At 36.0% G+C, this 27,351-nt stretch overlaps 1 protein-coding gene across 1 annotated transcript in view; it reads right to left on the bottom strand.

Annotated features, from left to right (window-relative positions):
- LOC144443827 (uncharacterized) overlaps window positions 1-13,917 on the bottom strand; it is a 31,327-nt gene extending 17,410 nt beyond the window's left edge. The window contains exons 1-3 of the mRNA XM_078133386.1: window positions 13,514-13,917; window positions 12,247-12,389; window positions 11,576-11,694 (exon numbers count right to left, since the gene is read on the bottom strand). Of these exons, the coding sequence (XP_077989512.1) occupies window positions 11,576-11,694; window positions 12,247-12,389; window positions 13,514-13,751 (500 nt within the window). The 5' untranslated portion in view covers window positions 13,752-13,917. The remainder of the gene's footprint in view (window positions 1-11,575; window positions 11,695-12,246; window positions 12,390-13,513) is intronic.
- Window positions 13,918-27,351: the final 13,434 nt, after the last annotated feature.

The raw sequence follows: 27,351 nt of genomic DNA, 5'->3' as shown, positions 1-27,351 counted from the left end.
GCATGTGCAGTTTCATCAAAATTTGTAAATATTCCTATAATTGTATAAATAAAAGTGTGTCTGCTGGGTATGAAAGACGAAATTTATATAAAGTCACGTATATCATTTGATAGCCTATATAGTATTGTACTAGGCCTAATATGTGAATAGTGTGCACACTCAATGGTTTGCTAGAAAAGTGAATTTGATTTGTGTATGAAATAATGAATTTTCCCAGAATGCACCACATGTTTCTGTGTCTGCTGGGTATCAAGGACGAAATTTATATAAAGTCACATATATCATATAATAGCTCATATAGTAGTGTACTAGGCCTAATACGTGAATAGTGTGCACACTCAATGATTTACTAGAAAAGTGAATTTCATTTGTGTATGAAATAGTGAAATTTCCCAGAATGCATCACATCTTTCTGTGTCTGCTGGGTATGAACGATGAAATTTATCAAAAGTGAAATATATCATGTTATAGCTTATATATAACTTTATTAAGCCTACTATATGAATAATGTGCACACTCAATTGTTCACAAGAAAACGCATGTGCAGTTTCATCAAAATTTGTAAATATTCCTATAATTGTATAAATAAAAGTGTGTCTGCTGGGTATGAAAGACGAAATTTATATAAAGTCACATATATCATATGATAGCTGATATAGTATTGTACTAGGCCTAATACGTGAATAGTGTGCACACTCAATGGTTTGCAAGAAAACGCATGTGCAGTTCATCAAAATTTGTAAATATTCCTATAATTTCCTAAATAAAAGTGTGTCTGCTGGGTATGAAAGACAAAATTTATATAAAGTCACATATATCATTTAATAGCTCATATAGTAGTGTACTAGGCCTAATACGTGAATAGTGTGCACACTCAATGATTTACTAGAAAAGTGAATTTCATTTGTGTATGAAAGAATGAAAATTCCCAGAATGCATCACATCTTTCTGTGTCTGCTGGGTATGAAAGACGAAATTTATCAAAAGTGAAATATATCATGTTATAGCTTATATATAACTTTATTAAGCCTACTATATGAATAATGTGCACACTCAATTGTTTGCATGAAAACGCATGTGCAGTTTCATCAAAATTTGTAAATATTCCTATAATTGTATAAATAAAAGTATGTCTGCTGGGTATGAAAGACGAAATTTATATAAAGTCACATATATCATTTGATAGCCTATATAGTATTGTACTAGGCCTAATATGTGAATAGTGTGCACACTCAATGGTTTGCTAGAAAAGTGAATTTGATTTGTGTATGAAATAATGAAATTTCCCAGAATGCACCACATGTTTCTGTGTCTGCTGGGTATCAACGACGAAATTTATATAAAGTCACATATATCATATAATAGCTCATATAGTAGTGTACTAGGCCTAATATGTGAATAGTGTGCACACTCAATGATTTACTAGAAAAGTGAATTTCATTTGTGTATGAAATAGTGAAATTTCCCAGAATGCATCACATCTTTCTGTGTCTGCTGGGTATGAACGATGAAATTTATCAAAAGTGAAATATATCATGTTATAGCTTATATATAACTTTATTAAGCCTACTATATGAATAATGTGCACACTCAATTGTTTACAAGAAAACGCATGTGCAGTTCATCAAAATTTATAAATATTCCTATAATTGTATTAATAAAAGTGTGTCTGTTGGGTATGAAAGACGAAACTTATATAAAGTCACATATATCATTTGATAGCTCATATAGTAGTGTACTAGGCCTAATACGTGAATAGTGTGCACACTCAATGGTCTGCTAGAAAAGTGAATTTAATTTGTGTATGAAAGAATGAAATTTCCCATAATGCATCACATCTTTCAGTGTCTGCTGGGTATCAACGACAAATTTTATATAAAGTCACATATATCATATAATAGCTGATATGATATTGTACTAGGCCTAATAGGTGAATAGTGTGCACACTCAATTGTTTGCAAGAAAACACTCGTGTAGTTTCATCAAAATTTGTAAATATTCCTATAATTTCCTAAATAAAAGTGTGTCTGCTTGGTATGAAAGACGAAATTTATATAAAGTCACACATATCATTTAATAGCTGATATAGTAGTGTATTAGGCCTAATACGTGAATAGTGTGCACACTCAATTGTTTGCTTTAAAAGTGAATTTGATTTGTGTATGAAAGAATGAAATTTCCCAGAATGCACCACATGTTTCTGTGTCTGCTGGGTATCAACGACGAAATTTATATAAAGTCACATATATCATATAATAGCTGATATGATATTGTACTAGGCCTAATAGGCGAATAGTGTGCACACTCAATTGTTTGCAAGAAAACGCACGTGTAGTTTCATCAAAATTTGTAAATATTCCTATAATTTCCTAAATAAAAGTGTGTCTGCTGGGTATGAAACACGAAATTTATATAAAGTCACACATATCATATGATAGTTGATATAGTAGTGTACTAGGCCTAATACGTGAATAGTGTGCACACTCAATGGTTTGCTAGAAAAGGGAATTTCATTTGTGTATGAAATAGTGAAATTTCCCATAATGCATCACATCTGTCTGTGTCTGCTGGGTATGAACGACGAAATTTATCAAAAATGAAATATATCATGTTATAGCTTATATATAACTATATTAAGCCTACTATATGAATAATGTGCACACTCAATTGTTTACAAGAAAACGCATGTGCAGTTCATCAAAATTTATAAATATTCCTATAATTGTATTAATAAAAGTGTGTCTGCTGGGTATGAAAGACGAAACTTATATAAAGTCACATATATCATTTGATAGCTCATATAGTAGTGTACTAGGCCTAATACGTGAATAGTGTGCACACTCAATGGTCTGCTAGAAAAGTGAATTTAATTTGTGTATGAAAGAATGAAATTTCCCATAATGCATCACATCTTTCAGTGTCTGCTGGGTATCAACGACAAATTTTATATAAAGTCACATATATCATATAATAGCTGATATGATATTGTACTAGGCCTAATAGGTGAATAGTGTGCACACTCAATTGTTTGCAAGAAAACACTCGTGTAGTTTCATCAAAATTTGTAAATATTCCTATAATTTCCTAAATAAAAGTGTGTCTGCTGGGTATGAAAGACGAAATTTATATAAAGTCACACATATCATTTAATAGCTGATATAGTAGTGTACTAGGCCTAATACGTGAATAGTGTGCACACTCAATGGTTTACAAGAAAACGCATGTGCAGTTTCATCAAAATTTGTAAATATTCCTATAATTTCCTAAATAAAAGTGTGTCTGCTGGGTATGAAAGACAAAATTTATATAAAGTCACATATATCATTTGATAGCCCATATAGTAGTGTACTAGGCCTAATATGTGAATAGTGTGCACACTCAATGGTTTGCTAGAAAAGTGAATTTAATTTGTGTATGAAAGAATGAAATTTCCCATAATGCACCACATCTTTCTGTGTCTGCTGCTGGGTATGAACGACGAAATTTATCAAAAGTGAAATATATCATGTTATAGCTGATATATAACTGTATTAAGGCTACTATATGAATAATGTGCACACTCAATTGTTTCCAAGAAAACGCACGTGTAGTTTCATCAAAATTTGTAAATATTGCTATAATTTCCTGAATGAAGGTGTGTCTGCTGGGTATGAAAGACAAAATTTATTTAAAGTCACGTGTATCATATAATAGCTGATATAATATTGTACTATTCCTAATACGTGTATAGTGTGCACACTCAGTGGTTTGCTAGAAAAGTGAATTTGATTTGTGTTTGAAATAGTGAAATTTCCCATAATGCATCACATCTTTCTGTGTCTGTTGGGTATGAAAGACGAAATTTATCAAAAGTGAAATACATCATAATATAGCTTATATATAGCTGTATTAAGTCTACTACATCAATAGTGTGCACACTCAATTGTTTGCAAGTGAAAAACATATCATATGATAGCTGATATTGTACTGTACTTGGCCTAATAGGGGTATAGTGTGCACACTCAACGGTTTCATTATTGTTTGAAATAGTGAAATTTCCCATAATGCACCATATATTTATGTGTCTGCTCGGTAGAAAAGTCGAAGTTTATTCAAAGTCACATCTATAATACGATAGCTGATATATTATTGTACTCGGCCTAATTCTTGTATTGTTTGCACACTGAATGGTGTGGAAGAAAATAAACCTTTGAATGTGTGTATGAAATACCTATTTTTTTTATAGCATACATAGTACTCTACTAGGCCTAATTGGTGATTTAATAATGTGCACACTGAATGGTTTGAAATGAAAAAACATTTGATTTGTGTATGAAATAATGGAATATCCCATAATACACCACATGTTTCTGTGTAGAAATTTTTTTATCATTTATACATTGCTGTGTATACTATGTGAATAGTGTGAACACTGGTTTGCAAGGAAAAGTTCTGAAATCCATGACTTAGTAACATTCCCATTATTATAGTTAACTCTTTGAAGGGTATAAAAGACAAAATTTAGGTACAACCAACTTTAATAATACAGATTTCACAGAGCTCTATTTTGAAGCATGGTGAAAACACAGTACTCTTGCATGGGGAGAAACTAATTGTTTGATTAATACTTTAACATGTAAATATCACATTGCATAAGAATAATTTTTTTTTTAAAGTTACTTCGGGTTTTCATTTATGTCTTATATTATGTTACTTCTATGATTCATCACCTCTGAAAGTCTGTGAAACTGATAAAGAAAGGTAAAGTCCTTGTTTCTTGATATACAGTAATTTGACAGTAAGCTAGAGGGTTCGATGTTCAAGGTCAAAGGTCATTTCTGCCTGCTTCCATTGTTTGCTGCCTGTGTCTGCCTGCTTCAACTTAGTGCGTTATTCATGTAACGGCAGGTTTTCTCAGCATTTGTTAACAGTTCCCGTCATGTCATCGGGATGGACAGTACAAGTAGCCAATGAGAGGATCGATGATGTCATCTTTTCAGTCAACTGGTCAGAGGTTACGCGCGTTTGTTCTTATATCCATTACTCCACGCCTAACTTCCTGTCTACATGGTCGAGCACTTCAATGGTCAATCGTACCCTACGGCGTGTATGGTTCGTGGCTTACGGGAGTTTTCGGCGTGGCTGAGCTTTTAAAATCAGGGTAAATATGGTACTTTTCTTTCTCAGTTTTAAATTTTGACTACATGCTGGATAAAAAAGAGCTGTCAATATAACTTTTTAAAGAATAAATTGCCAAACTGAACACCTCAACACAATGCTACTTGATTGGGACTCGAGACTACACTGTCACTAGTACACTGTCGATAGTCGTTCGTTCGTGCCTTTTTTCCTACATTTTATCTAAGACGAAAGTCGTCGCATTGCTCCGAACCGGGGCAATACTATAACCGATGTACTGATTATTTCGCAACATCACAGCAAGTGCCAGATAGGCATTCACAGTTTCCTATCAGGACGGGTGTATTCAGTGCTACGGAGCGAGGCGACGACTAGCACAGGCAAATGTGTATATTATCTTTTATAACTGGCTAAAACACGTAAGGTTGTGAACTAAGGAATAACATTCTGTATAAACAAAAAACGTGTTAAAGGGTAAGATTTCAATTGATTGTAATTAATGTAATTTGTTCTAAATTGATCGAAATATTTTTGTTGAGAATATAAATTCAAATGTGGGTAATATTGTGACTTGGAAATACTAAGAATCAATATTTATGCTGATAATTTGATAAAAGAGTGATATGGTATTTGGTGAAAATAAGTATTTTGTACCCATTGAAACGATATTTCTTTAACATGTATTAGTGTGAAGAAATACTAATCAGCACACTTATTTGGTTGATGTTCAGGGGTTTCTTGTTTGTTGGCCGTGACTGACAATTAGTAACAAATCACCTGATTTGTTCCATCACATCAAAACTTTAATTTTATCTCATATGCAAGACTTTGCACGCACACCTATATTTTTGTTTTGTTTTGAAACAGTTTCCACAATTGTCCCGTGAAATTACTCAGCAGTGATTTGAATTGAAATCAATGTCTAATTTAAATTTCTGGTTCTCTCTTGTCAACAGATGAAAAATTACACGTTTGTACAAGATGAAAGTCTTCCTCTACATAAAGTCAAATGTGAAGATATTGACTGACATGCTGAAAACTATTTATAGCAGGACTCAGGGCCATTGCAAACAAGTGAAGTTAAATACATGTTACAAAGTGTAAACTGAAGCAGATGATATATTTTATGTATTTATATATTTTATTAGCCACATATATATATTACATATTCATTTTTATTTATTTTCTCCATGTTAAATAAAGTATTGAAAATACAACTGCAGAGAGTTGTTGTTATCTTTCACATTACATCATTTTACGTTTATCCAAAGCTTGACAGTTCATGGCCCCCATGAAGTGTTTAACTTATAAATGAGCCATAAGAGTCTTCTCAAAAACAAGTCAAGTTTGAATGAATCATCAACCAGATACTACTTCAATAGAACAGATAAGCCAATCATTGAGGAACATGTTTGGTATGGTAATATCACAACTAAACTGTCATTGTTACATGAAATAGATTGCACTAATCCTGGTATATGTTACAAGGACATAGTCAAGATCAACCTAGTAAATAGTCCAAGCTAGAAGTAGACAAAAAGAAGAGATTGAATTTTGTGTTACAAACCACCAAATATGTACAGGAGCTTGATAATGTTCTTTCCTGGAGAAGATTTATGAAGTGAGTTGAAAAACAGACTGTCCTTTTGTAAATGTATCCATATGGGACTGTTGTGATCACAGCAACTTAAATTTTATATTGAAGGTTTATTTCTGCTATCTCAATAGTGAGAAGGTCATCGACTTCCTCGTACAATTCAATGTGTTTTTCTTTTTTCTGCTATTTTGTTTCAACAAGTTTCTTGTTTACTTCTAATCTGTATTCATCAATAGCAGTTAGATCATGAGGGTTGTCGACTTCCGGATGTAAATCCATCTATACACTTGTGGGACAGTCACAGAGAGCCTGATAGCTATAAAAACAAAACAAAAGAAAAACATTTGTATGGATCATAATAAAATATAACCATGCATACACAGCAGATAAAATTAACTAGAATAAATTTATAGAAATAACTAAGATGATACACTGTACAAAATGACATTACTCAAAGTAAAATTCTGTTAACTTTGGAACTCGGGCAAATCTGGTAACATAATGTGCTGGGTATGATGGTTATCAGAGTACTATCAACCATATCTGTTGTTGTTGTTGTTGTTACTACTATTAAAATTATCACATCTTGGATTACATTTTGTTTTATGGCCTGGTTTCAAGTGCATGTTTACTATTTTTTGATAGTTTTGATATCTCCTGGCTCGATTTGCTTTGGCTCTGTGGATGGTGATAGCAAGACTGACGATGATGCTGTCGGACGAAAAAATATTCATTAGTACTCTATCGACCAATGTTGAAAGCAGCTGGCAAAAATTGACACAAATAATTTATCTGTAACAGTTACATTGTCATTACCTACCAAGTGTCAACATATGATTACATTTATGATTGTATACACATGCTTTGCATACGATGTACGTCTACGTCTACGCGTCTAATCCATTTACTCACGCATATATCCGACGATCGATCGACAATGACCACACAACACAACGAAGCTTTCATCCACTATCACGCATGTAAATAAGGCTTACGTTACCGTGATTACGTTTTCCAGAAATTCGTTTTAGAACTCAGATAGCTATTCCCTCACCAAAACAAATCTACTCCAAGAAAGTCAACAGGCGCTAGGCTGACAGTGACAAACAACGTGTCACACATAGTACACAGTGTTGAATACGTGGACACTCTCGCTCTGATCACCGAGAATTTACACTGCTCCCGAAAAAACGCGCCCCATCGCGCCCCATTGTCCGACAAAAAATTCTGACCCCTCGTTGTAAAGCTTGGAAAATCCTCTTTCAGACTGACTACAGCGATATATGCAAAGGAAAACCTCTAAAAAGACATTTAGTCTTACATATGTACCCATGAACTTGGCACGGACTTTTGAGCAAAATCTGACCTCGCTGCCAGACCGATCAATAGGTCAAAAAGGGATGATAACTCGTACGAGCTCGTACTTACCGCTTTCAGCAGTTGCCATCTTTCTTCGTACGTCGTATATAGTGGCACGTGTGGCATGTTTACATCCGAAAACTACCGAATCTTTTAAACAAAGGGCGAAACTTCTGCCGACAAGTTCCGAAGACTTGGGGAAGAATGGCGGTGAGCCGTGCTCATGAATATTCATGATATTTCGTGACGCTGAAAGATTCCAGTTCACTGAATGGTCGAGCGTGTGGCAGTGAACTGTCCATCCCGATGACATGACGGGAACTGGTTAATACGTACCAACAATTATGTCATCGCATCTTTTCTATATTATACCTAAATACCAAGATTGAGTTCTACCAGTATCAAGTAATGGATGAGTGTGTTTCAGTAAGTAGAATACAATATGTAACATTTCGTAGGCAACAAAAATTACGTCCAAAAACCGTCTAAACTTGGCCTGTGTCCCTTTAAAATTTGTTTTAATCATGGCTGCAAGAGGGCGTTATTTACAAATTATTACAATGTTGTAATCAGCTAGCGATCGTAGTACTTGTGTATAAAGTATCCACTGAACAATATAGTCCTAGGATTATGTTTAATTAGTTCTTCTGAACAATGAAATTTTGTTCATATTTTGTATTTTCAGTCATTACACATGTTCTGTATATTATATCCTTTTTGACAATGAGTAATCACAAGTTTTAGTAGAGGATTCGATTCATGATGTAGTGATTTGATTGAAAAGTTTTGAAAGTGAGTAGACAAGCATGTGATGATGCAATGATGCAAAGCATCGTCATAATTTGACATATTACGTAGAGCCAGACTGAAGTGAGAGTAAGGCTCGCTCGACCACTGTTTGGAGTAAGTTCAATTCTTTATTTCGCTCTTCTAAGTCAGTTTTGTGACAAGTTAAGGCGGTGGATGTGATCATCAGCTCGTGTATCCAAGTTCTGCACTGCCAAGTGCATGTGTGAAGTGGAGTGATAGTGCACCCGTCTGCACAAGCAGGACTAGTGTCAGTGTAGTGTGTTGATTCGTTAGAACTGTACGCTGCGCTTCAAGCTAGGCTACATTTCTAACTACTAGTAGTACCTGAACCCTGTAATTTTGAAGTACCCTACTTGAGAAATGAACCATTGAGATACTGGAAGTCTCAGTTTCAGTGTGTAGTGAGTTACCCATAAGTTATCAGAACGCATTTCGCATTCTCGCAAACCAGAGCTGTTATTTCTTCCGCGACACTGCGAAATAACGTGGCGTGTCTTGGATGGTGCCGTAAAAGAGGCTATGGTTTACGACGATGACATCCAGTGTGGAGTGAGCATGAGCATCGAGCAGGGCAAGGGTGCGTTCGATTATGCGTCCCCGGAGAGCCTCAGACAACTGACGTCACTTGGGCACCTCAGGTCGTGTGAAAATCGAACGTATTTTATTGCATTTGGGGTACCCCTGGGAGCCTATAATTAAATCCGTGGTTCACAATGAATAATTTGGCCTGTCTTTCCAAAATATTTTACTAAATGTGGAAAGATATCTTCAAAATATGGTATAATTCTTTCGGAATTGATAACAATAACCAATCACATGTTGTTCCCAGCTTGGGTCAAGTCAGGTCAGGTTAATCCCCAAGCTGCCCCTGTCGACTTGGGACACCCCGAGTGTGACGTCATGTAGTAATCGAACGCAACTTGGGGCAACTTTCGGTGCCTCGAGGCACCCTGGGTTGCATAATTAAATCGAACGCACCCCTAGACTAAGTACTGGAAGAAGAACAGCGCCACTAGTGTCAAGCTACAGAATACCTTTGTTTCGAATTTCAACGACTTGTGTGCGGCGTTTTGAATGAAGTGCAGGATCCAGGACCGTCAGATCTAGTAAGCCTCATAAAGGGACGGCGAACTCATTGTATACTTTTCACGAAATTTTCAAGTGATAAGAGATTTTACTTTATGATTATCTGATAATTATTTTATGTAACTTTAAATTATTATTTTTTGATGGGATAAGCGTTCCAGATCTTATAGCACAGTAGATAATTTGATATATATATACTAGTAATATATATATATATATATATATATATATATATATATATATATATATATATATATATATATATATAACTCGGTGAGTATCAATCTGCTAAGACAGTGCTCTATACCGCAGTGGCAGAGCGTAATAGTTTTGGTAGTACTGGAACTCTTTCTTGGGTGTAACTCGGAGTTTCACGCATATTGCGATCATCAGACACTGATATATATATATATATATATATATATATATATATATATATATATATATATATATATATATATATATATATATATATATATATACTCTAATAAATATATATATATTAGAGTACCTGGTATGATGAAATTATTTTTGCATATAAGTAAATGTTTGGGGATTTTCCACTTTTTTTTTTATAGAAACGCCTTTTCCCATTTTGTTGTGATGATTGTTGGTTGTTGGTATTATATAACTATATTTTCATTCAACCTACTTGTGTGTGTGTCACTCTGTGTGTGTGTGTGTGTGTGTGTGTGTGTGTGTGTGTGTGTGTTTGTGTGTCACTGTGTGTGTGTTATCTATTGCTCTCACTCCAGTGTAAATTGAGTAGTTTAGAAATCAGCACCGGGCCCACGTGTGTATTCTTATAAATTTCTTTCGTGTGATTTCCTTTATCACACGTACTTTTACGAGGGCCATAAAAGGTTATATTTGTATGTATGTAATATTTATATGTTTGTATACAATTTATGTGTATGTCTGTGTGCTTTCCCAACCGATATTCTTCGCTTTGTCACGACGTTTATTGCTGTCATTGTTATATACAGTCTGTATCATTTCAGCAGACACAGTTTTCAATGCAGAGGAAAGTCAGTTGTCAAGATGGCTGGTTGGATGGACTGGATTTGGTGAGTGAATTGGTACATATGACCCGTACGTGGATATGTTGTTAGTAAACGGAATGGATGGAACGAGTGAGTGATTAATATACTTTGTAATTGGTAATATATATGGGTACAATGATAAATGAACTGAATCATGATATGACTGATTAACGTTACTGTCATAATCTCCCATTCATGCAACATGTTTTAAGCCCAGGCACAGCCGTGCAGTTTTGTCACCTTCTAGGTTGAATACAGGACAATTTAATTCAATGCTATCCGCCCACATACTTACAAATCAATTCTCCTGCCATCAACCAATCAAGCCTGTCCCCATCCACCCTTGAACATCAATCCATCCACCCATCAGCTTACCAACCCACTCACCCCCATCCATCCATCCAACCCATCCATCTGTCCATATACCCACCCACTAAGGTATCCATTTATCCACCCATCCATCTATCTATCAATCCACCCACCAACTCACCCGTCCGCCCACCCATCCATACATCGAGTACCATGTTGCAAATGTTGCATGGAACTATAAACAAGACAATACCTGTCTAGGTAACTGTAACTGTAGCGGCATGTGCTTCTGCTACGATCTGTATAAAATGATACATCCCATAATAGTATTGATGGATCTATTTGACTCTCAACGAAACTGGCAATCTCAATCTGTGTGGACACATATAGATACGTAATTAAAAGTAAGAACATCGAAAATAGATTAAATTGTCAAAGTTAAAATAATGGTTTCACCCCTAATCAGAAAGAAATAGAATAGTTGTTGATAGCTGTCCCCAATCAAAGTAAAAACTGAGGCAAAATTCTGTTTTCACAACATAAACCCCAAATTATAACCCATTTAATTTGACTGTTACAATTTGACTATCAGACCATTGAACGACCATCAACATATCTCATGTCGCTATTACAAGTTCAACTATATCAAATGCATATATTCCAGTGCAGACTAACAGCTCACTAGACATCCATCAAATCTAATTCCTACAATTATGTGTGGCGAAATAAGAATGCCAATTCGATGTTTGGTAAGGCAAAATTTCTTCATATTCATAAGGAGGTATGGGACAAGGTTGTGACCATATTTAGAAATATCAAATTACCCAGAGATAGATTTTCAGTTTCAACACATCTCGTCACGTGGTTCATTAAAAAATAAAGAACTCCCTGAGCTGTTTCTGAAAAGGGATTCTGTTTACTAACATTTTGATGTGCCACTGTCAATCCATAGCAACGGAGATAATCCTCCAGATATTCTACTGGTTTGCCGCACATGACCATGTGAATTCTTACGTCGTCAGGGCGCTTTGAAGATTTTAGAATTGAGTTGATCAATGCAGGTATGCCTAGAGAGTGAGAGAGTGAGAGAGAGAGGGGGGAGTGTGTGTGTGTGTGTGTGTGTGTGTGTGTGTGTGTGTGTGTGTGTGTGTGTGTCGGGGAGCAAAGGGAGATAGGAAGAGAAAGGCGACAAAACATACATTAATTTCTTTTATAGTGGAACAAAGTAACAAGCTTAAGAACCCCATGCATCAGTTTATGTGAAAACGCTATTTGTAATCTTTTCAAGTCACAATGTCAATCCGTCCGATACACTATTGTATCCAATTGACTTCAATAAATATACAGCACGTGTCCGTCTTACATGTAAACTCAATTTAAGTTGAGTGAGACACTTCAGAATCACATATACTTCTGTATGCTATAATAGAGCTACATCTATACCACATTCTGAAAATGTCAAATTGGGTATGTCCAATTTAAAAAAGCCACAGTGTTCATTTATCACATTTCCAATAACATTATGCCCATCTGTTACACTGATTACTTTTGTGGTTAATATATAAAAGGCAATATTTTCAGTTCTTTGTTGTTATCTCCAGCAGATTTCTAAACCAAGTTGTGGCACATGAGTGGTATTGGGCTCATAACGAATGGAAAAAATCCTCGTTTGACTTAATATATGTTCTTGACAGTTGTAACAAAGTGTCAATGGTACAATGGTTATACACTTCTTTGGAAATACATAATTGGAGCAAGGATGTTCCCCTTTACAGATCAATGCTAGCTCCCCAGGTTGTCAATAACTATTAGAAGTAAATATCATTGGACACCTTGCACACAATGGTTAGATATTCTGTACTACGGTAACTCGATCTTGTATAGAATTATATGTAACATCTGTTGCATTATATACTGCCTAGCACAATGAATGCGGAATGGTGTACTTTGATAAGGTTTTTTAAAAATCAGATTCGATGTGGTTATTTTTAGATCTAACTTCAGTTAGATAGTCCTCGGAGTTCATGCAAGGCTAGCTAGGGTCTAATGGTTTAAGAATGATCAAAGAACACCACAATCGATTATATAAACATTTCAGGACTATGAGAACCTAATAAAAAAAATATATATATAATATGATAATGTCACCCAAATTCTGAAATTTCTACCCAATCACTGCCATTGTACTTACCAACCATTTGAGTAGCATCAACCACTGTTACGACATGTATTATTGGATTTGTTAGAAATGTGTCCTTCAGGGATGTGTCGTCACCTCTCCGCCACATTCTGAGAGTATCCAGGGATAGCGACGTTCCCATGTCAGATCCCATTTTAGTCACCAGAAGAAAACTTATCAAAACGGTCAGATACAGGGATAGGAAGACAAGCATTCCATTGCTGGACCGTAGGCGTGTTAGGAGTCTCATCGTAGAATAGCAAAACTTTCCTTGCCTCGCTAGTTCGGAACAATTACTAGATGTGTGATTTTGTCGTCATTTGGAACAGGAGAAACGGAGCGTTGACGGATTTTTCTGACTCGGTCGGTTACAAATATATTTCCGTCCTGCAAATCATTGTTTAACAACGCAACGTCGTCAGTGTGGTATCAGCTGTCAGGGTTGGCTATTCAACTCGTAAAAGAGGCGATATTATTAATCCGCTCATGGCGTGCGCATGTCGCATTTATAAAATGTAACAAAAAATGATGCATTGGGTAATATGTCAAATGTGGCGACCTCTTTGTAAACATATGGATGTACAGAGAATTAACACAATACATTTTCCATTGTTTTTGTTTTACGATTACTAGCTGGAAAATAGCATTGTTAGACAGGTGAACATTGTGCGTAAATGTACTATTAAAAGAGGCCATGTTTAGTGCAATGTGACATATACTATCTGTACACATATATACACTATACTAATTGAGATTGGGAGCGCAAAGCACAAATGTATACCAGTTACAATGGCAGTATGGATTGAGAAATGAATGTTTATTTTTTATTTTTTTATAAAAACAACTTTGCTAAGTTTTTTCTACTTGAAAATATAGTGTGAAACCAGCGTGTGTGCGTAATTCAAAAACTGTAAAACACTGATAAAATGGTTGAATTTCATTTTATTTCTCAAGACATGTGGTAGACTTGCTCAAGTCAAATTATTCCAATTTTGTTATCATTACATTAATTTTAGTATTTTTTGTGTGTTCATTAATTTTGTCCTTTTTGAGAACGTTACATATAGAATTATTATCGATCGGTCTCTGAGGGGTAGCGACGCTTTTGATTACGAAATAGATATGCGGTCGATAATATGGAAAAAGAAAACGGAAAAAGCGTTATCTATCTTTCCAAAAATGTTTCTAAGCGGACAACTGCTAGTCAACTGGGTGCCTATTCGTTTTGGTTTAACGACATACTTTGCATATTAAGTATAAGTATAATTAGAAGTTACAAATTCGGGATCATTATGAGATGAGATTACCGGGATATGTTAAAGGTAAGAATGAGTCTTTTATAGTGCATAGTACGCAACGTATACATGTTAGTTGTTAGATTGAGTAGATCATAATTGTAACTCACAGAAGGTAATGCGCTTTCTATTCGTGTGTCAGAAGTTTCACTGGGCTCTATCAACTTGTAGAACAGATATCGATTTAAAGGTAGGTGCACTATACTGATTTATTTACAGCATCTCCAGGTCATTAGTTTTGTTACTGACGTGATGTTTCGGCTTGGTGCTTAATCCGCTGACCAAAGTATGTCTCTCTGTTACAGTATCACAGAAAATAATAAACTTTTTGCTAGAAACGCATAGTGCTAATAGCTTATGAGATATAACACACACACACACACACACACACACACACATACATATATATATATATATATATATATATATATATATATATATATATATATATATATATATATATATATATATATATATATATATATATATATATATATATATATATATATATATAGGGAGTCAGTGGTAAGATATGTCCGTAGTACAGTGCTCGATACGTCTGCACGCAGAGCGGAGTATATGTTGAGGGTAGAAGAAAATCAAGTCGGGTTTTTCGTCTCTACAAGCCTGTTTCGTGAGTAAATCACTCGTCAGGAGATGTTGATGTACTGACTTACAGTACATCAACATCTCCTGACGAGTGATTTACTCACGAAACAGGCTTGTAGAGACGAAAAACCCGACTTGATTTTCTTCTACCCTCAACATATATATATATATATATATATATATATATATATATATATATATATATATATATATATATATATGTGTGTGTGTGTGTGTGTATGTATGTATGTATGTATGTATGTATGTATGTATGTATGTATGTATGTATGTATGTGTCTGTGTGTGTCTGTGTCTGTGTTTCAATAGTTTGAGAATAGAATCCATTGCGAAGGTGATAAGGATGCTTAGAGGAAAGAAATCATTGCAAAGACAGGGAGGGGAGGGGGTGAAGGATGCTAAGAGGAAAAAATCATGAGAGGGGAGTGGTTAACGAAAGTTCAAGGATATAAATACATTGCAAAGACAGAGGTGGGGAGGTAAGGATTTTCAGAGGAAAATAAATCCATTGCAAAGACAGGGATGGGAAGGTTAAAGAAGGGTTGAGGATGTAATCTAAGATTGCTAAAGACAGAAGGGACGGGTTGATGATTGAGGATACAATCCATTGTAAACGCAGAGAGCTAGAGGGCGTTGACAATATTGTAAGGATAGAAACCTATGGGAAGAATGGAACGGTATGGACCCCCTACTTGGTTGGAATAATGGATACATTCGATTGCGTTCAGTTGCAATCAATCAATCAATCAATCAACCAACCAATCAATCAATCAATCAATCAATCAATCAATCAATTCCTAACTACATGCACTACGAAGCCAGCCAATCTTTCCTATTCATAAAAAATGATGTTGAAATGACCATATCAATTATGATACAGTTGAAACATCAGTGCGTAGCTGATATCGATATGAACGAAAATACGATAGATTGTGAATTGACTTATTTTAATATATCAATAAACCCGCCCGTCAAATCGACAGTCTAGCAATACATCAATCGATCGATTAAGTAATCAATCAGTGATGCCTGGTGACTGAATCAGATGCTTGCCTTCGCTCTACATTATACATTGGTATGTACCTAAATACAAGTTGTTTCAACTTTGCATGCTCTATTTAAAAAAACCGAATATCTCTATATCCTGGTTATACAAACGATGTCATATTGAATGTTGAGTCTTAATACAAGCGATGTTATATTTTGATGGGTGAAATCACGCTAATACTTGTAGTATGATGTTGTGTTGTGTTCTATCCCCCCCAAAAAAAAAAATAATAATAATAATAATAATCAAAAATTGTAAAGATTAAAAGAAGAGAAAAAATTATATTACATCCTTGACTTCGAAGTGGTAATTGTCAATAACAGTACAAGTCTGTTTGATTTTTATATAATATAGCACACTTTCCCATACTGTGTTCAAAGCGCATTACCTATAACGACGCAATTCCCCGCAAAGGACCCTCTTCAACTTGCACCCGATATGTAAGCGCATTGCATTCAAGCAATTCACATTGCCACCGCTATCCCAGCAGTCCCCAATTACATAGGTGGGTTGACTGAATGAAGCACAATCGTGGTTCAAACTTTGTCAGTATGGAGATAATCGTGCTCCTATTCGGCGAGTGAGTTTTCTATCAAGTGAATGGAAGCCAACATTTCCACTTGTACGGTATATGCACTTTATAGTTTCTTGAATACGAATAAGGGTATCTTATCTCTAAGAAATCGTCATAATTGTGTGGAACTTTTGCTTTTAAACCAATAAAATCTAATCTTGTGGTTGGAAATAGCCATGACAACGGGAATTCGATTGATTTGCTGTATACATGGTCCACATATGTCATCTCATTGATAACTCTTTTTGAGAAATATCTTTTCACCATTTTACGTGGTTTTCCTGCGAATTCCCCGTCATACACCACCCATCGCTGGAGATCCACCGTTAGATTTCTGTAACTTGCTATAACTGCGTTTGCATCAATCCCTTTTTCTTTGAGTTGTTTCCGAAATTTGGAATCTTTGTACGATTTCCCTTCAGGCCATAATCGTCCGAAATCTGCATCCCCGTCGTGTCTGTAATAAACAAACCATAGCGTGTTACCATGGTTACATGAGGCATATTCTGTATTCAATGTGTGTTTTTCTGTGGTTTATACTTTTCATTGTCACTGAAATATACTTGTTTCATTTCATTTCATCTTCTAAAACACATCGAACGATCGGAGCTGTCACCAGGAAGTTGGCCCGGGGAACTTGGTATGTTGTAAAGCGCACCACCGACGTGATCTTTGTTGCTAGGGCCAAATTCTTTTACAGAAAATCTGCATAATAACACTTCTAGTAACATCTAATCAAGTTTTAGTCTCATTGACCACGTACTTTCTGAGATTTAAGTTTTTGACCAAAATTCACATTTTTACACCTAATTTGCATATCACTCATGAGATCATTATATACTTGATATTTCTTCATCTATACACCACCAGATGCATCCCCATCAAGTTTCAGTCCAATCTACTCAGTAGTTTTGGAATTAAAGACTTTTGACTAAAAAGACACATTTTTAACCCTAATTTGCATATCACTAAGGGAATCATTACGTAATGAACAGATCTAAATTACAGTAACATGTCCCTAAGAATATTCCCACAAAATACAAGGCCAATCCGCCCAGTAGTTTTGAAGTTTAAGGCGTTTTTTTTTTACCAAAATTAACATTTTTGACCCAAAAATGTCTCTACGTCTGCTAAATTGCACCATATCCCAAAACAATTGACGTGCATATGTAAGTCATAGTTCATTATCCATTTACTAAGTTTGAAAGAAATCAGTCAATGAATGTCCAAGAAATGGCTCTGGACGCATGGACCGACGGACCCCAATCTATAAGCTAAAAATTAGTCCTAAATACATTGTCCATAAGAGGCAACATTTTGGGACAATTAATGCCAGTTATGAATTGGTAAAGGACAATGGGCTACATTTTAGACCAAGCAAAATCGAATATAACGCAAAGTGGACCCCGTTTTAGATGCTTCAACTTAGAAATAAAAATAGGCCCCATTTTCGACCAAAGGGGTAGAAAACGCATCCCAAAGGGCGGAACATATTGGATTTGAAGGTATACTTACTCATGGCGGAATAAGGGGAGAGCAGTAGTTGAATTTCGCTATTACTGATTGGTATGGCAGTGCCACACAGCAGGAAAAGACCATCCTTGATAAAATAGTCAAAACCACTGCTAATCTGACAGGTTCAGCCGTTGGTCCGCTTAAAGTCATTGGTATTGATTGAGTCAAATCATTTCAGAAGCATCACGCCCGGCACATAAACATTTTGAATTGCTTCCTCTCTGGGAAACGTTTTAGGTTATTCAGATCCGAGAACTTTAAAAATAGCTTGTATCCAAGAGTAGTACATGTTCAGACTAGCAAGAATTACCTGTCCGTGGTTTTATCATGACTTGATGCTGTATTGTATTGTACAGTATTGTTTTAAACTCTGTGTGTTTGTCTTTGTTCTGCTAATTAACAACGCCAAGGCACATTCCTGTTCGTTTTTGCTTTTTTTCCTCCCCTTCTAATTCTAATCGTCTCCTGTACGGAATGAAAACTTGAGTCGACGACATTGTACGAAAGCGATGATTGCTAACATATAAAGCTTGTCTAAGAGGAAAACTTGAGTCAGCGAGATTGTACGAGTGACGATTTCAACAAAATGGCGACTATTTTACAATCATATGGTTTTACAATTATATCAAATCATTACCTTAAAATATCGCCTGTGTTGACGGCTCCCAGCAATGTACCGAAATCCAACCAATAAGTGACGTTCATTTCTTCATAACTGGCAATAATGGCGCTTACCATGTACCTCATGTCTGTCAACTGCTGCTCTGTTAAATAACAAGGGTCGTTGTAGTATCCCATAACATTGGGTAAAACTGCAAAATGAAGCATGAGACAAGATACTACCAAGATGATTACCACTGTGACACAAAGTTTTCGTTTTCGTCTTGTTAATTTGGGTAGACATATACTAGCTTTAGAAACCATGTCCAATTGTTTCAGCAGTTTGTACGATACATAAATAACATTAAATGCTTCGACTTGACTCGTCCTAAAACAATTCTTAGTTTTGATCGATCTCCACACTTCGTTAATCACATACACACACGCTGAAGTATTTTGTCGAGTATTGACTGGAATCTTCGACATTGTAGGAGGTGCATTGTTTCGAAGATCTTCTTCCGGTACCTGTAACGTGTTACAGCCTGTTCTTCTCGTCCCGTACTTTCTATTCGAGCATTACCAAGCAAGTGTTGACGCCAAAGGTGTCAAACGGTCCATTAGTATAAGAATCCATATTTGATATTCGTGATGAAAACACTATTAAATGCTGGCGTTATTATAATTATGAACACTTGTGTACGTGTATAGACTTTGTTATCGTTTGGATTTTATCACTTTTAATATGATAATGCGTTCTTATATTTGAGAAAATTTTAGTTCAACTTGACTTCAACGTGTAATTACATTCACTGATAAGTGAAAGAGAAAATGCAATGGTTTGAATGGCACAATTGGTATCGATCAGAGATTATGTAACCCGTTAATTACAATTAATAACATAAAAGACCGAGAGCAGGGACCCTGGTTTAGTTCATGTTTCATGACCAGTTTACATAAATTGACATTGGCAACATACATGAGTACTTATCTAGTAGTTGGATTGGATATATTGTGGAGTCATGTGATGGGCGAATGGTTTAATTTTAGCCTGAGTTATTTTTTTAATTCGTAAAATGTTTATTGTATAATTTGGCTGTTGATGTTATCTCTTGACAGTGAACTGTATTTTTCATAATGACATGTGGAAGTTAAAATACTTTATGCTTGCGTTATTGGTATGTTTGTTTTGTTTCAAGTGTGTTGTCACATACATTCCAACCGTAGAAATGAACTTGAGATATTTTGTACCTAGAAAGCATAAACTAAAGATAGAAAACCAATATGGTATCGATTTAATGGATTCTATTGTCTTAAAATAAGCACTTTAACAAAACCAATATACAAGTTTGAACTCAAAGCACGAGATTCCAATTAGATAAAATGAAACATGAGTAACAAAAGAAAGCAACTGGATAAAGCAATGGAGAAAAGTATTTTTAGCAATAACGATGAGAGTGTGAAATTGATCTCTGGTTGTATTTGTATAGCCATTGTTAGCAGTAAATCAAGTTCAAACTAACAATGCGGAACTTAAGACAAAAGAAACTATTATATGCTATATTTAAATTGCAGACAAATAGGCTGCTGACATCAATGTCGGGTTGCATGACATCATACACACTTATTACAATTTCAAAGGAATAGAATTTGTATACATTGCTAGTCGGCAACACCTGTCTTAAGAATATTTTAATAGTAAAGTATTTTAGACACATTTCTTAAGAATATTTTAATAGTAAATACGCTTGGGTACGTAAGATAATAATCTGAATATCACGTCACTATATGCAGATATCAAGAACTCCAATCCAATCAACTGTCTGGAATGACTAGTGACGTGAAACTTGACATTTAAATAAGAATTGTAATGTAATTTTAATATGCTTTGCATACCGACAAACGGCTCTCTTCTGGGCTATATCTGTGGTAACTTTTAGTGTTTTTAAAAAGGAAGAGAGAAGGAGGGAGGAGGGAACGGTCTTCTGGGACGATCTCTTCGATCTGTGAAGAATGATCTAGGGCTGGATTGTCTCGACTGGACGATCTATCTGATCGATCCAGTTGGACGGTCCACGTTTCTGGTCATACGCTGATGTACACCTCACTCTCTCCTGTTGATTGGTGGGCCAGACGTTATACTGCGAAATACACCGTCTTCAAGTTATTTTCTGTTGTGTCCCTGTACAGTGATTCCGTGTGTACCTCTTGCTGAGTATAATTCCCTACAATACGTTGATCGATAGTTCTTATTGGCATATCGAAAAGAGATTCATAGATTGTCAATAGAGGAAATATATCGATTTCAACAGTGTGTAAACGCAATCTAATTTATAATCTAATTTGGTGAATTAACTAAAAACAATGTAGCTCCGCCCAAATCATGTGTGTTATAAATTGAATGCAACTGGGCGTACGCGTTGACAAATACGTTTTTCAACTGAGCGTACGAGTTGACATAAACGTTTCACAACTGAGCGCGGGCGTTGACAAAAACGGTCCACAACTGTTATAATATGAGCGTATGTGATGACAAAAACGTAAGCCCTGATTTAAAAAAACGTCTCGCGTTTACGCAAGAAACTAGCATCAGTGCATCGTTCACGATATATGCACGTCCTTTCAAATGTAAAATACACACGAACAGGCAAGTTATGATATCATTGGCCATGGATAAAAGATAACCAACTTCCAACCATTCACATAAACAAGACCTTTGCAATGTTATGAATTGAGAAATTGTACAATAACGTAATATTGGCAGTTTTAACATCAATCTCCCATACAACGCATATTGTTGACTAATAAGTACATAGTAAATTGTCATGTTAGACACTCTGGTAGATTTCGGCGATCGGTAGTACTTGATCACCGTCGTGGTCGAACCACACTCGCCATATTTCGATTGCTCACCTTGCAGTCATTTTCGAAAGAAGTGTCACAAGAGGGCGTCCAATAAGGGTGGGGTGAGGGCTAAAAGAGACACGAAGAAAAGGTAGCTAAAAAAATAACATCTCTGTGAGTTCCTGAAGATTGATAGTGTTCGTATAATGTGTTGACTAGTTCAGACTGCAACCAACTTTTGCCGTGAAATACTGGGAATAGTTGCCAAGTCATGATTTCAAAAATGTTATTCGCATATGGGTATTTTATTTATCGAAAATCAAACCCTAACAATGAGGCTTTGGGGGGGGGGGGCGTCATTATCAAAGAGTGCGCGTTTGGCTGTATAAAATTGAAGTAATAGGCTTGGCAGAGATGATGGCACAGTATAGCGCCCTCACTTATTCATTCAGTGTCATCCCTGTGCTTTCAGCGAACGCATATATGTGTGTGCTACAATTTTCATGGCACTGTGCTACACATTCTGAAATATTCATTAATATCCATAACATATCAGGCGGTGGCGAGTCAACACCTGTGTGGCAGGTAACGATGTGCATAAAACATAACTAGACATTGGTAAATGGAGCCGTTTTCTTATAATGGAGTAATTATAGTTCCTGTAGACATTAAGGGCCAATTCTTTGCGAAATCACAGCCAGACAACCATTACATACGTAATGCGTATAATATTCGCACTTGTTCGCTTGTTCGTGGATAAAGTAAATAGACGAAATAATAATACTGGTTTATTTAATAATATGGGCCTCCGGCCCCAGATATATACACAGTATAATAAATAAATTCAGTTACACAACTAGTTCACAACTAGTTCACAGTGCCAGTGTAATACATACAGTGATAAACAAGGATGTCTTTGTAAAGCTCCAAAGCACACATTCGCTGAATAATAAATGGTAAATTTTATGGAGAGTTTACAGTTTGTCTTTTACTTTAAATGCATGAAACAAAAATAAAGCTAGATTTCTAGTGGTATTGTCATCCTTAGATGCCATCAACTGATTAAAATGGTAAAGTGAAGGTGATCTGTATGATGCAGGTTGTAAATATCTTTTTCTTAGATTATCCCACGCTGGACACTTAAAGAGGAAATGATATTCATCTTCTACTTCGATACAACATAATTTACATATCCTGAATTCTTTGTCAGTTCCTCTGTGTCTCCCCGTTTCGATCTCTAACGCGTGGCTAGAACATCTAAATCTTGCTAGGGCTCTACGGTACTTAAAAAGACTAATCAATGAAATATACATTTCAGGTGCAAGTTCCTTTTTAAAATTTCTGTAGTAACTAGTTTTCTCGTTAGCACATACCTCTGACCACCATTCTTGGCTTTTAACGTCTTTTACCCTAGTACTAAACTCTGATAGAAAGACCACTGTATTCCCCACACCCTGGTTTAACCAGGATTCTCCAAAACCGTACTGATAAAACAGATGTTTTACCTGTGTGACCCAGGAATGTTTTCCTTGTTCATCCATTTTAAATAACATTTGATAAGCTTTAAATGGTAAACGTGACTCTGGCATTGTTATGATATGTAGCCAGTACTTAACGCATCTTGTAACATAGTAACAGAACAATGGCAATCTCCCACATTCACCCAAAACTGTACAATTGGGGGCGCTATTTGCCACTCCTAAATAACGTCTGCAATAAAGTAACTGTACTCTTTCAAGGTGTTCATATGCCGTAAAACCCCATACTTCAGAGCCGTAGCTAAGGACTGGTAAAATCAAGACGTCAAAAGTCTAAAATATATGTTCGGTGCCAGAAACTTCAAGTCTTTAACAGACTTTCCTACGATAGCTAATTTCTTCCTAGCTTTAACAGCCATATTTCTTGTGGTGACGGAAAGAGAGCCTTTACATGACAATACGAGACCTAGGTACTCATAAGCACTTGCTATCTTCAGCTCTGTCCCACCAAAATACCACATCTATACTAAACTGTATCATACCAATAAATAAAGACAAGACAGAATATATGCGGTAGTATGCGGTGGTTGTCGAACACCCCACGATGGACACTATGTATCCCCGAAATCATCCACCACTTTTATTTCATGATTCCCCCCTTACAGAAGCAGTTACAAATAAATTACAATTGAATTATAAACTGAAATACAGCATCCATGAAAAATCTGATATTAATACTTGAAGGTGAAGGATTTACAGTTGACATCAAACTTTATAAGATATTACATAAAGGGAAAAATTGCTGTTGTTGCCATCGTGCAGAGACAACCGAGACTGACGAACAAATGACTTCTAAACACATATATACCCCAACACAACACCTGTGAATCACAACAACCAACCAATGACAGGAATTCACTTGCGTAACGAATAGATAGTAATTATATGCTAATCTTTGAAACGCATATAATTATCCAATCTATACTAAACTGTATCATACCAATAAATAAAGACAAGACAGAATATATGCGGTAGTATGCGGTGGTTGTCGAACACCCCACGAGAGTGGAAAAGCTAGTTAGTAGTTTCAAGTGTAATACGAAGGTTTACACCCCAAGTGACCGAGCTACATCGAGTTTCATACTTAGGGAATCGACAATATATCTGTCTTTAGAGCTGGTTGATTTCCACCCGCCGTGTCTGGCCAAACATCTCTCATTAACATTGCTATTAGCTGCTACAGTGGCTCCCCCTGCTCTGAAACTGTGAGTGCCAAACTTAGAAATATCCCCAACGAATTTTTGTATACCAGCCATCATCATCTGATGCTGTATCGCAGTTTCCAACGGTGCTGCTGTTTTTGCACCATCCAATAAACTTCTGAGATAAACTGCAATATGAACTGGCTTGGCTGGGAATGCAGCATCCACTGATAAATTCACAGAACACCACTCCTTCCAACGAATCCAACCATTGGTATACTTGGATACAGTGTTACCTGCTTTCGATGCTAGCATCACATCTGGAATGGTTTCACATAGATTCCTCAGAGCTGGATTATTCAATTCTGATTTCCAATCCTCTACCTGAAAAATATCTTGGTTCGAAAAAGATACAGTAAATATCCTATGTTCAATAATTTCCCGTGGACAAATGAAATAACAAAAATTAATTTTTTATGACAAAAAGTCCGATCCCATAACGGGTAAACAGTGGCGAAAGCCAATAAGCCCTTGCAAACGGGTAACCTAGACCGAATGGCCCTTTACTCTCGAAAGAGAGTCCACGCAGCAAAAATACATCATCGCGATCAAGGGAACTCCAACCTAAACGCTGTATCACCCCAATATGTAATAATCAACCCAATATGTAATACTAACCCAATATGTAATAACACCTTAACCCAATATGTAATACTAACCCAATATGTAATAACACCTTAACCCAATATGTAATACTAACCCAATATGTAATAACGCCTTAACCCAATATGTAATACTAACCCAATATGTAATAACGCCTTAACCCAATATGTAATACTAACCCAATATGTAATAACACCTTAACCCAATATGTAATACTAACCCAATATGTAATAACATCTTAACCCAATATGTAATAAACCTAAACCAATATGTTTTATCACTTAACTCAATATGTTTCACTAACCCAATATGTAATAATACTATATACTAGTATGAAATACTAACCCAATATGTTTTGACACTTAAGTCAATTTATTTCACTAACCCAATATGTAATAACATCTTAACCCAATATGTAATACTAACCCAATATGTAATAACATCTTAACCCAATATGTAATAAACCTCAACCAATATGTTTTATCACTTAACACAATATGTTTCACTAACCCAATATGTAATAATACTGTCGCACTCGAGCCCCGTGCGTGCTATTTGTCTACCGTGAGAACTTATTCGAATCCCCGTCCCCGGCACCAGCAAATAGTTTTGTATTGACAAGGCCCAGTTTCCCACTATACAACTCGCAACTCGTGCAGCATCTACCACAGTCACATATACGAACCAGGCCGACGGGCTAACCAGTGTAGCTTACCGGGTCAGTGAGTGTGGAGAAGTCGGCTACGAAATAGCGAAAGTACGGAGTACTCTCTCCCCGAAATTACAGCATCCAGTGAGTCCCCAGGTTGACTAACGAAATCTCAGAAACTCTCCCCTTTTTATACACTAAAACCCCACCAAAATTAAGCTAATGAACTACACATAAAACTCATGTTTCGAGGCCGTATACAATGTTTGGGAATAGCGGGAAAATATACCCCATGTGACCTGCCTACGTGGCTGAAGGTTACCGTGTAGCCGACTTCCAGTGTTACTCCCGGTCAAACTCCACGTCGTAATTACTGTAGGAAACAACGTAAAACAACCTAACACTATATACTTGGCTTAGGATATCATTCGACCGCCACAATACCTTATACTAGTATGAAATACTAACCCAATATGTTTTGACACTTAAGTCAATTTATTTCACTAACCCAATATGTAATAACATTTTAACCCAATATGTAATACTAACCCAATATGTAATAACACCTTAACCCAATATGTAATACTAACCCAATATGTAATAACGCCTTAACCCAATATGTAATACTAACCCAATATGTAATAACACCTTAACCCAATATGTAATACTAACCCAATATGTAATAACATCTTAACCCAATATGTAATAAACCTAAACCAATATGTTTTATCACTTAACTCAATATGTTTCACTAACCCAATATGTAATAATACTATATACTAGTATGAAATACTAACCCAATATGTTTTGACACTTAAGTCAATTTATTTCACTAACCCAATATGTAATAACATCTTAACCCAATATGTAATACTAACCCAATATGTAATAACATCTTAACCCAATATGTAATAAACCTCAACCAATATGTTTTATCACTTAACACAATATGTTTCACTAACCCAATATGTAATAATACTGTCGCACTCGAGCCCCGTGCGTGCTATTTGTCTACCGTGAGAACTTATTCGAATCCCCGTCCCCGGCACCAGCAAATAGTTTTGTATTGACAAGGCCCAGTTTCCCACTATACAACTCGTAACTCGTGCAGCATCTACCACAGTCACATATACGAACCAGGCCGACGGGCTAACCAGTGTAGCTTACCGGGTCAGTGAGTGTGGAGAAGTCGGCTACGAAATAGCGAAAGTACGGAGTACTCTCTCCCCGAAATTACAGCATCCAGTGAGTCCCCAGGTTGACTAACGAAATCTCAGAAACTCTCCCCTTTTTATACACTAAAACCCCACCAAAATTAAGCTAATGAACTACACATAAAACTCATGTTTCGAGGCCGT

Source organism: Glandiceps talaboti, chromosome 12 (assembly GCF_964340395.1).
Source record: "Glandiceps talaboti chromosome 12, keGlaTala1.1, whole genome shotgun sequence".
NCBI lineage: Eukaryota > Metazoa > Hemichordata > Enteropneusta > Spengelidae > Glandiceps > Glandiceps talaboti.
The sequence above is the reverse complement of the archived record's forward strand: the minus strand, read 5'-3'. Positions and strand labels throughout refer to the sequence as shown.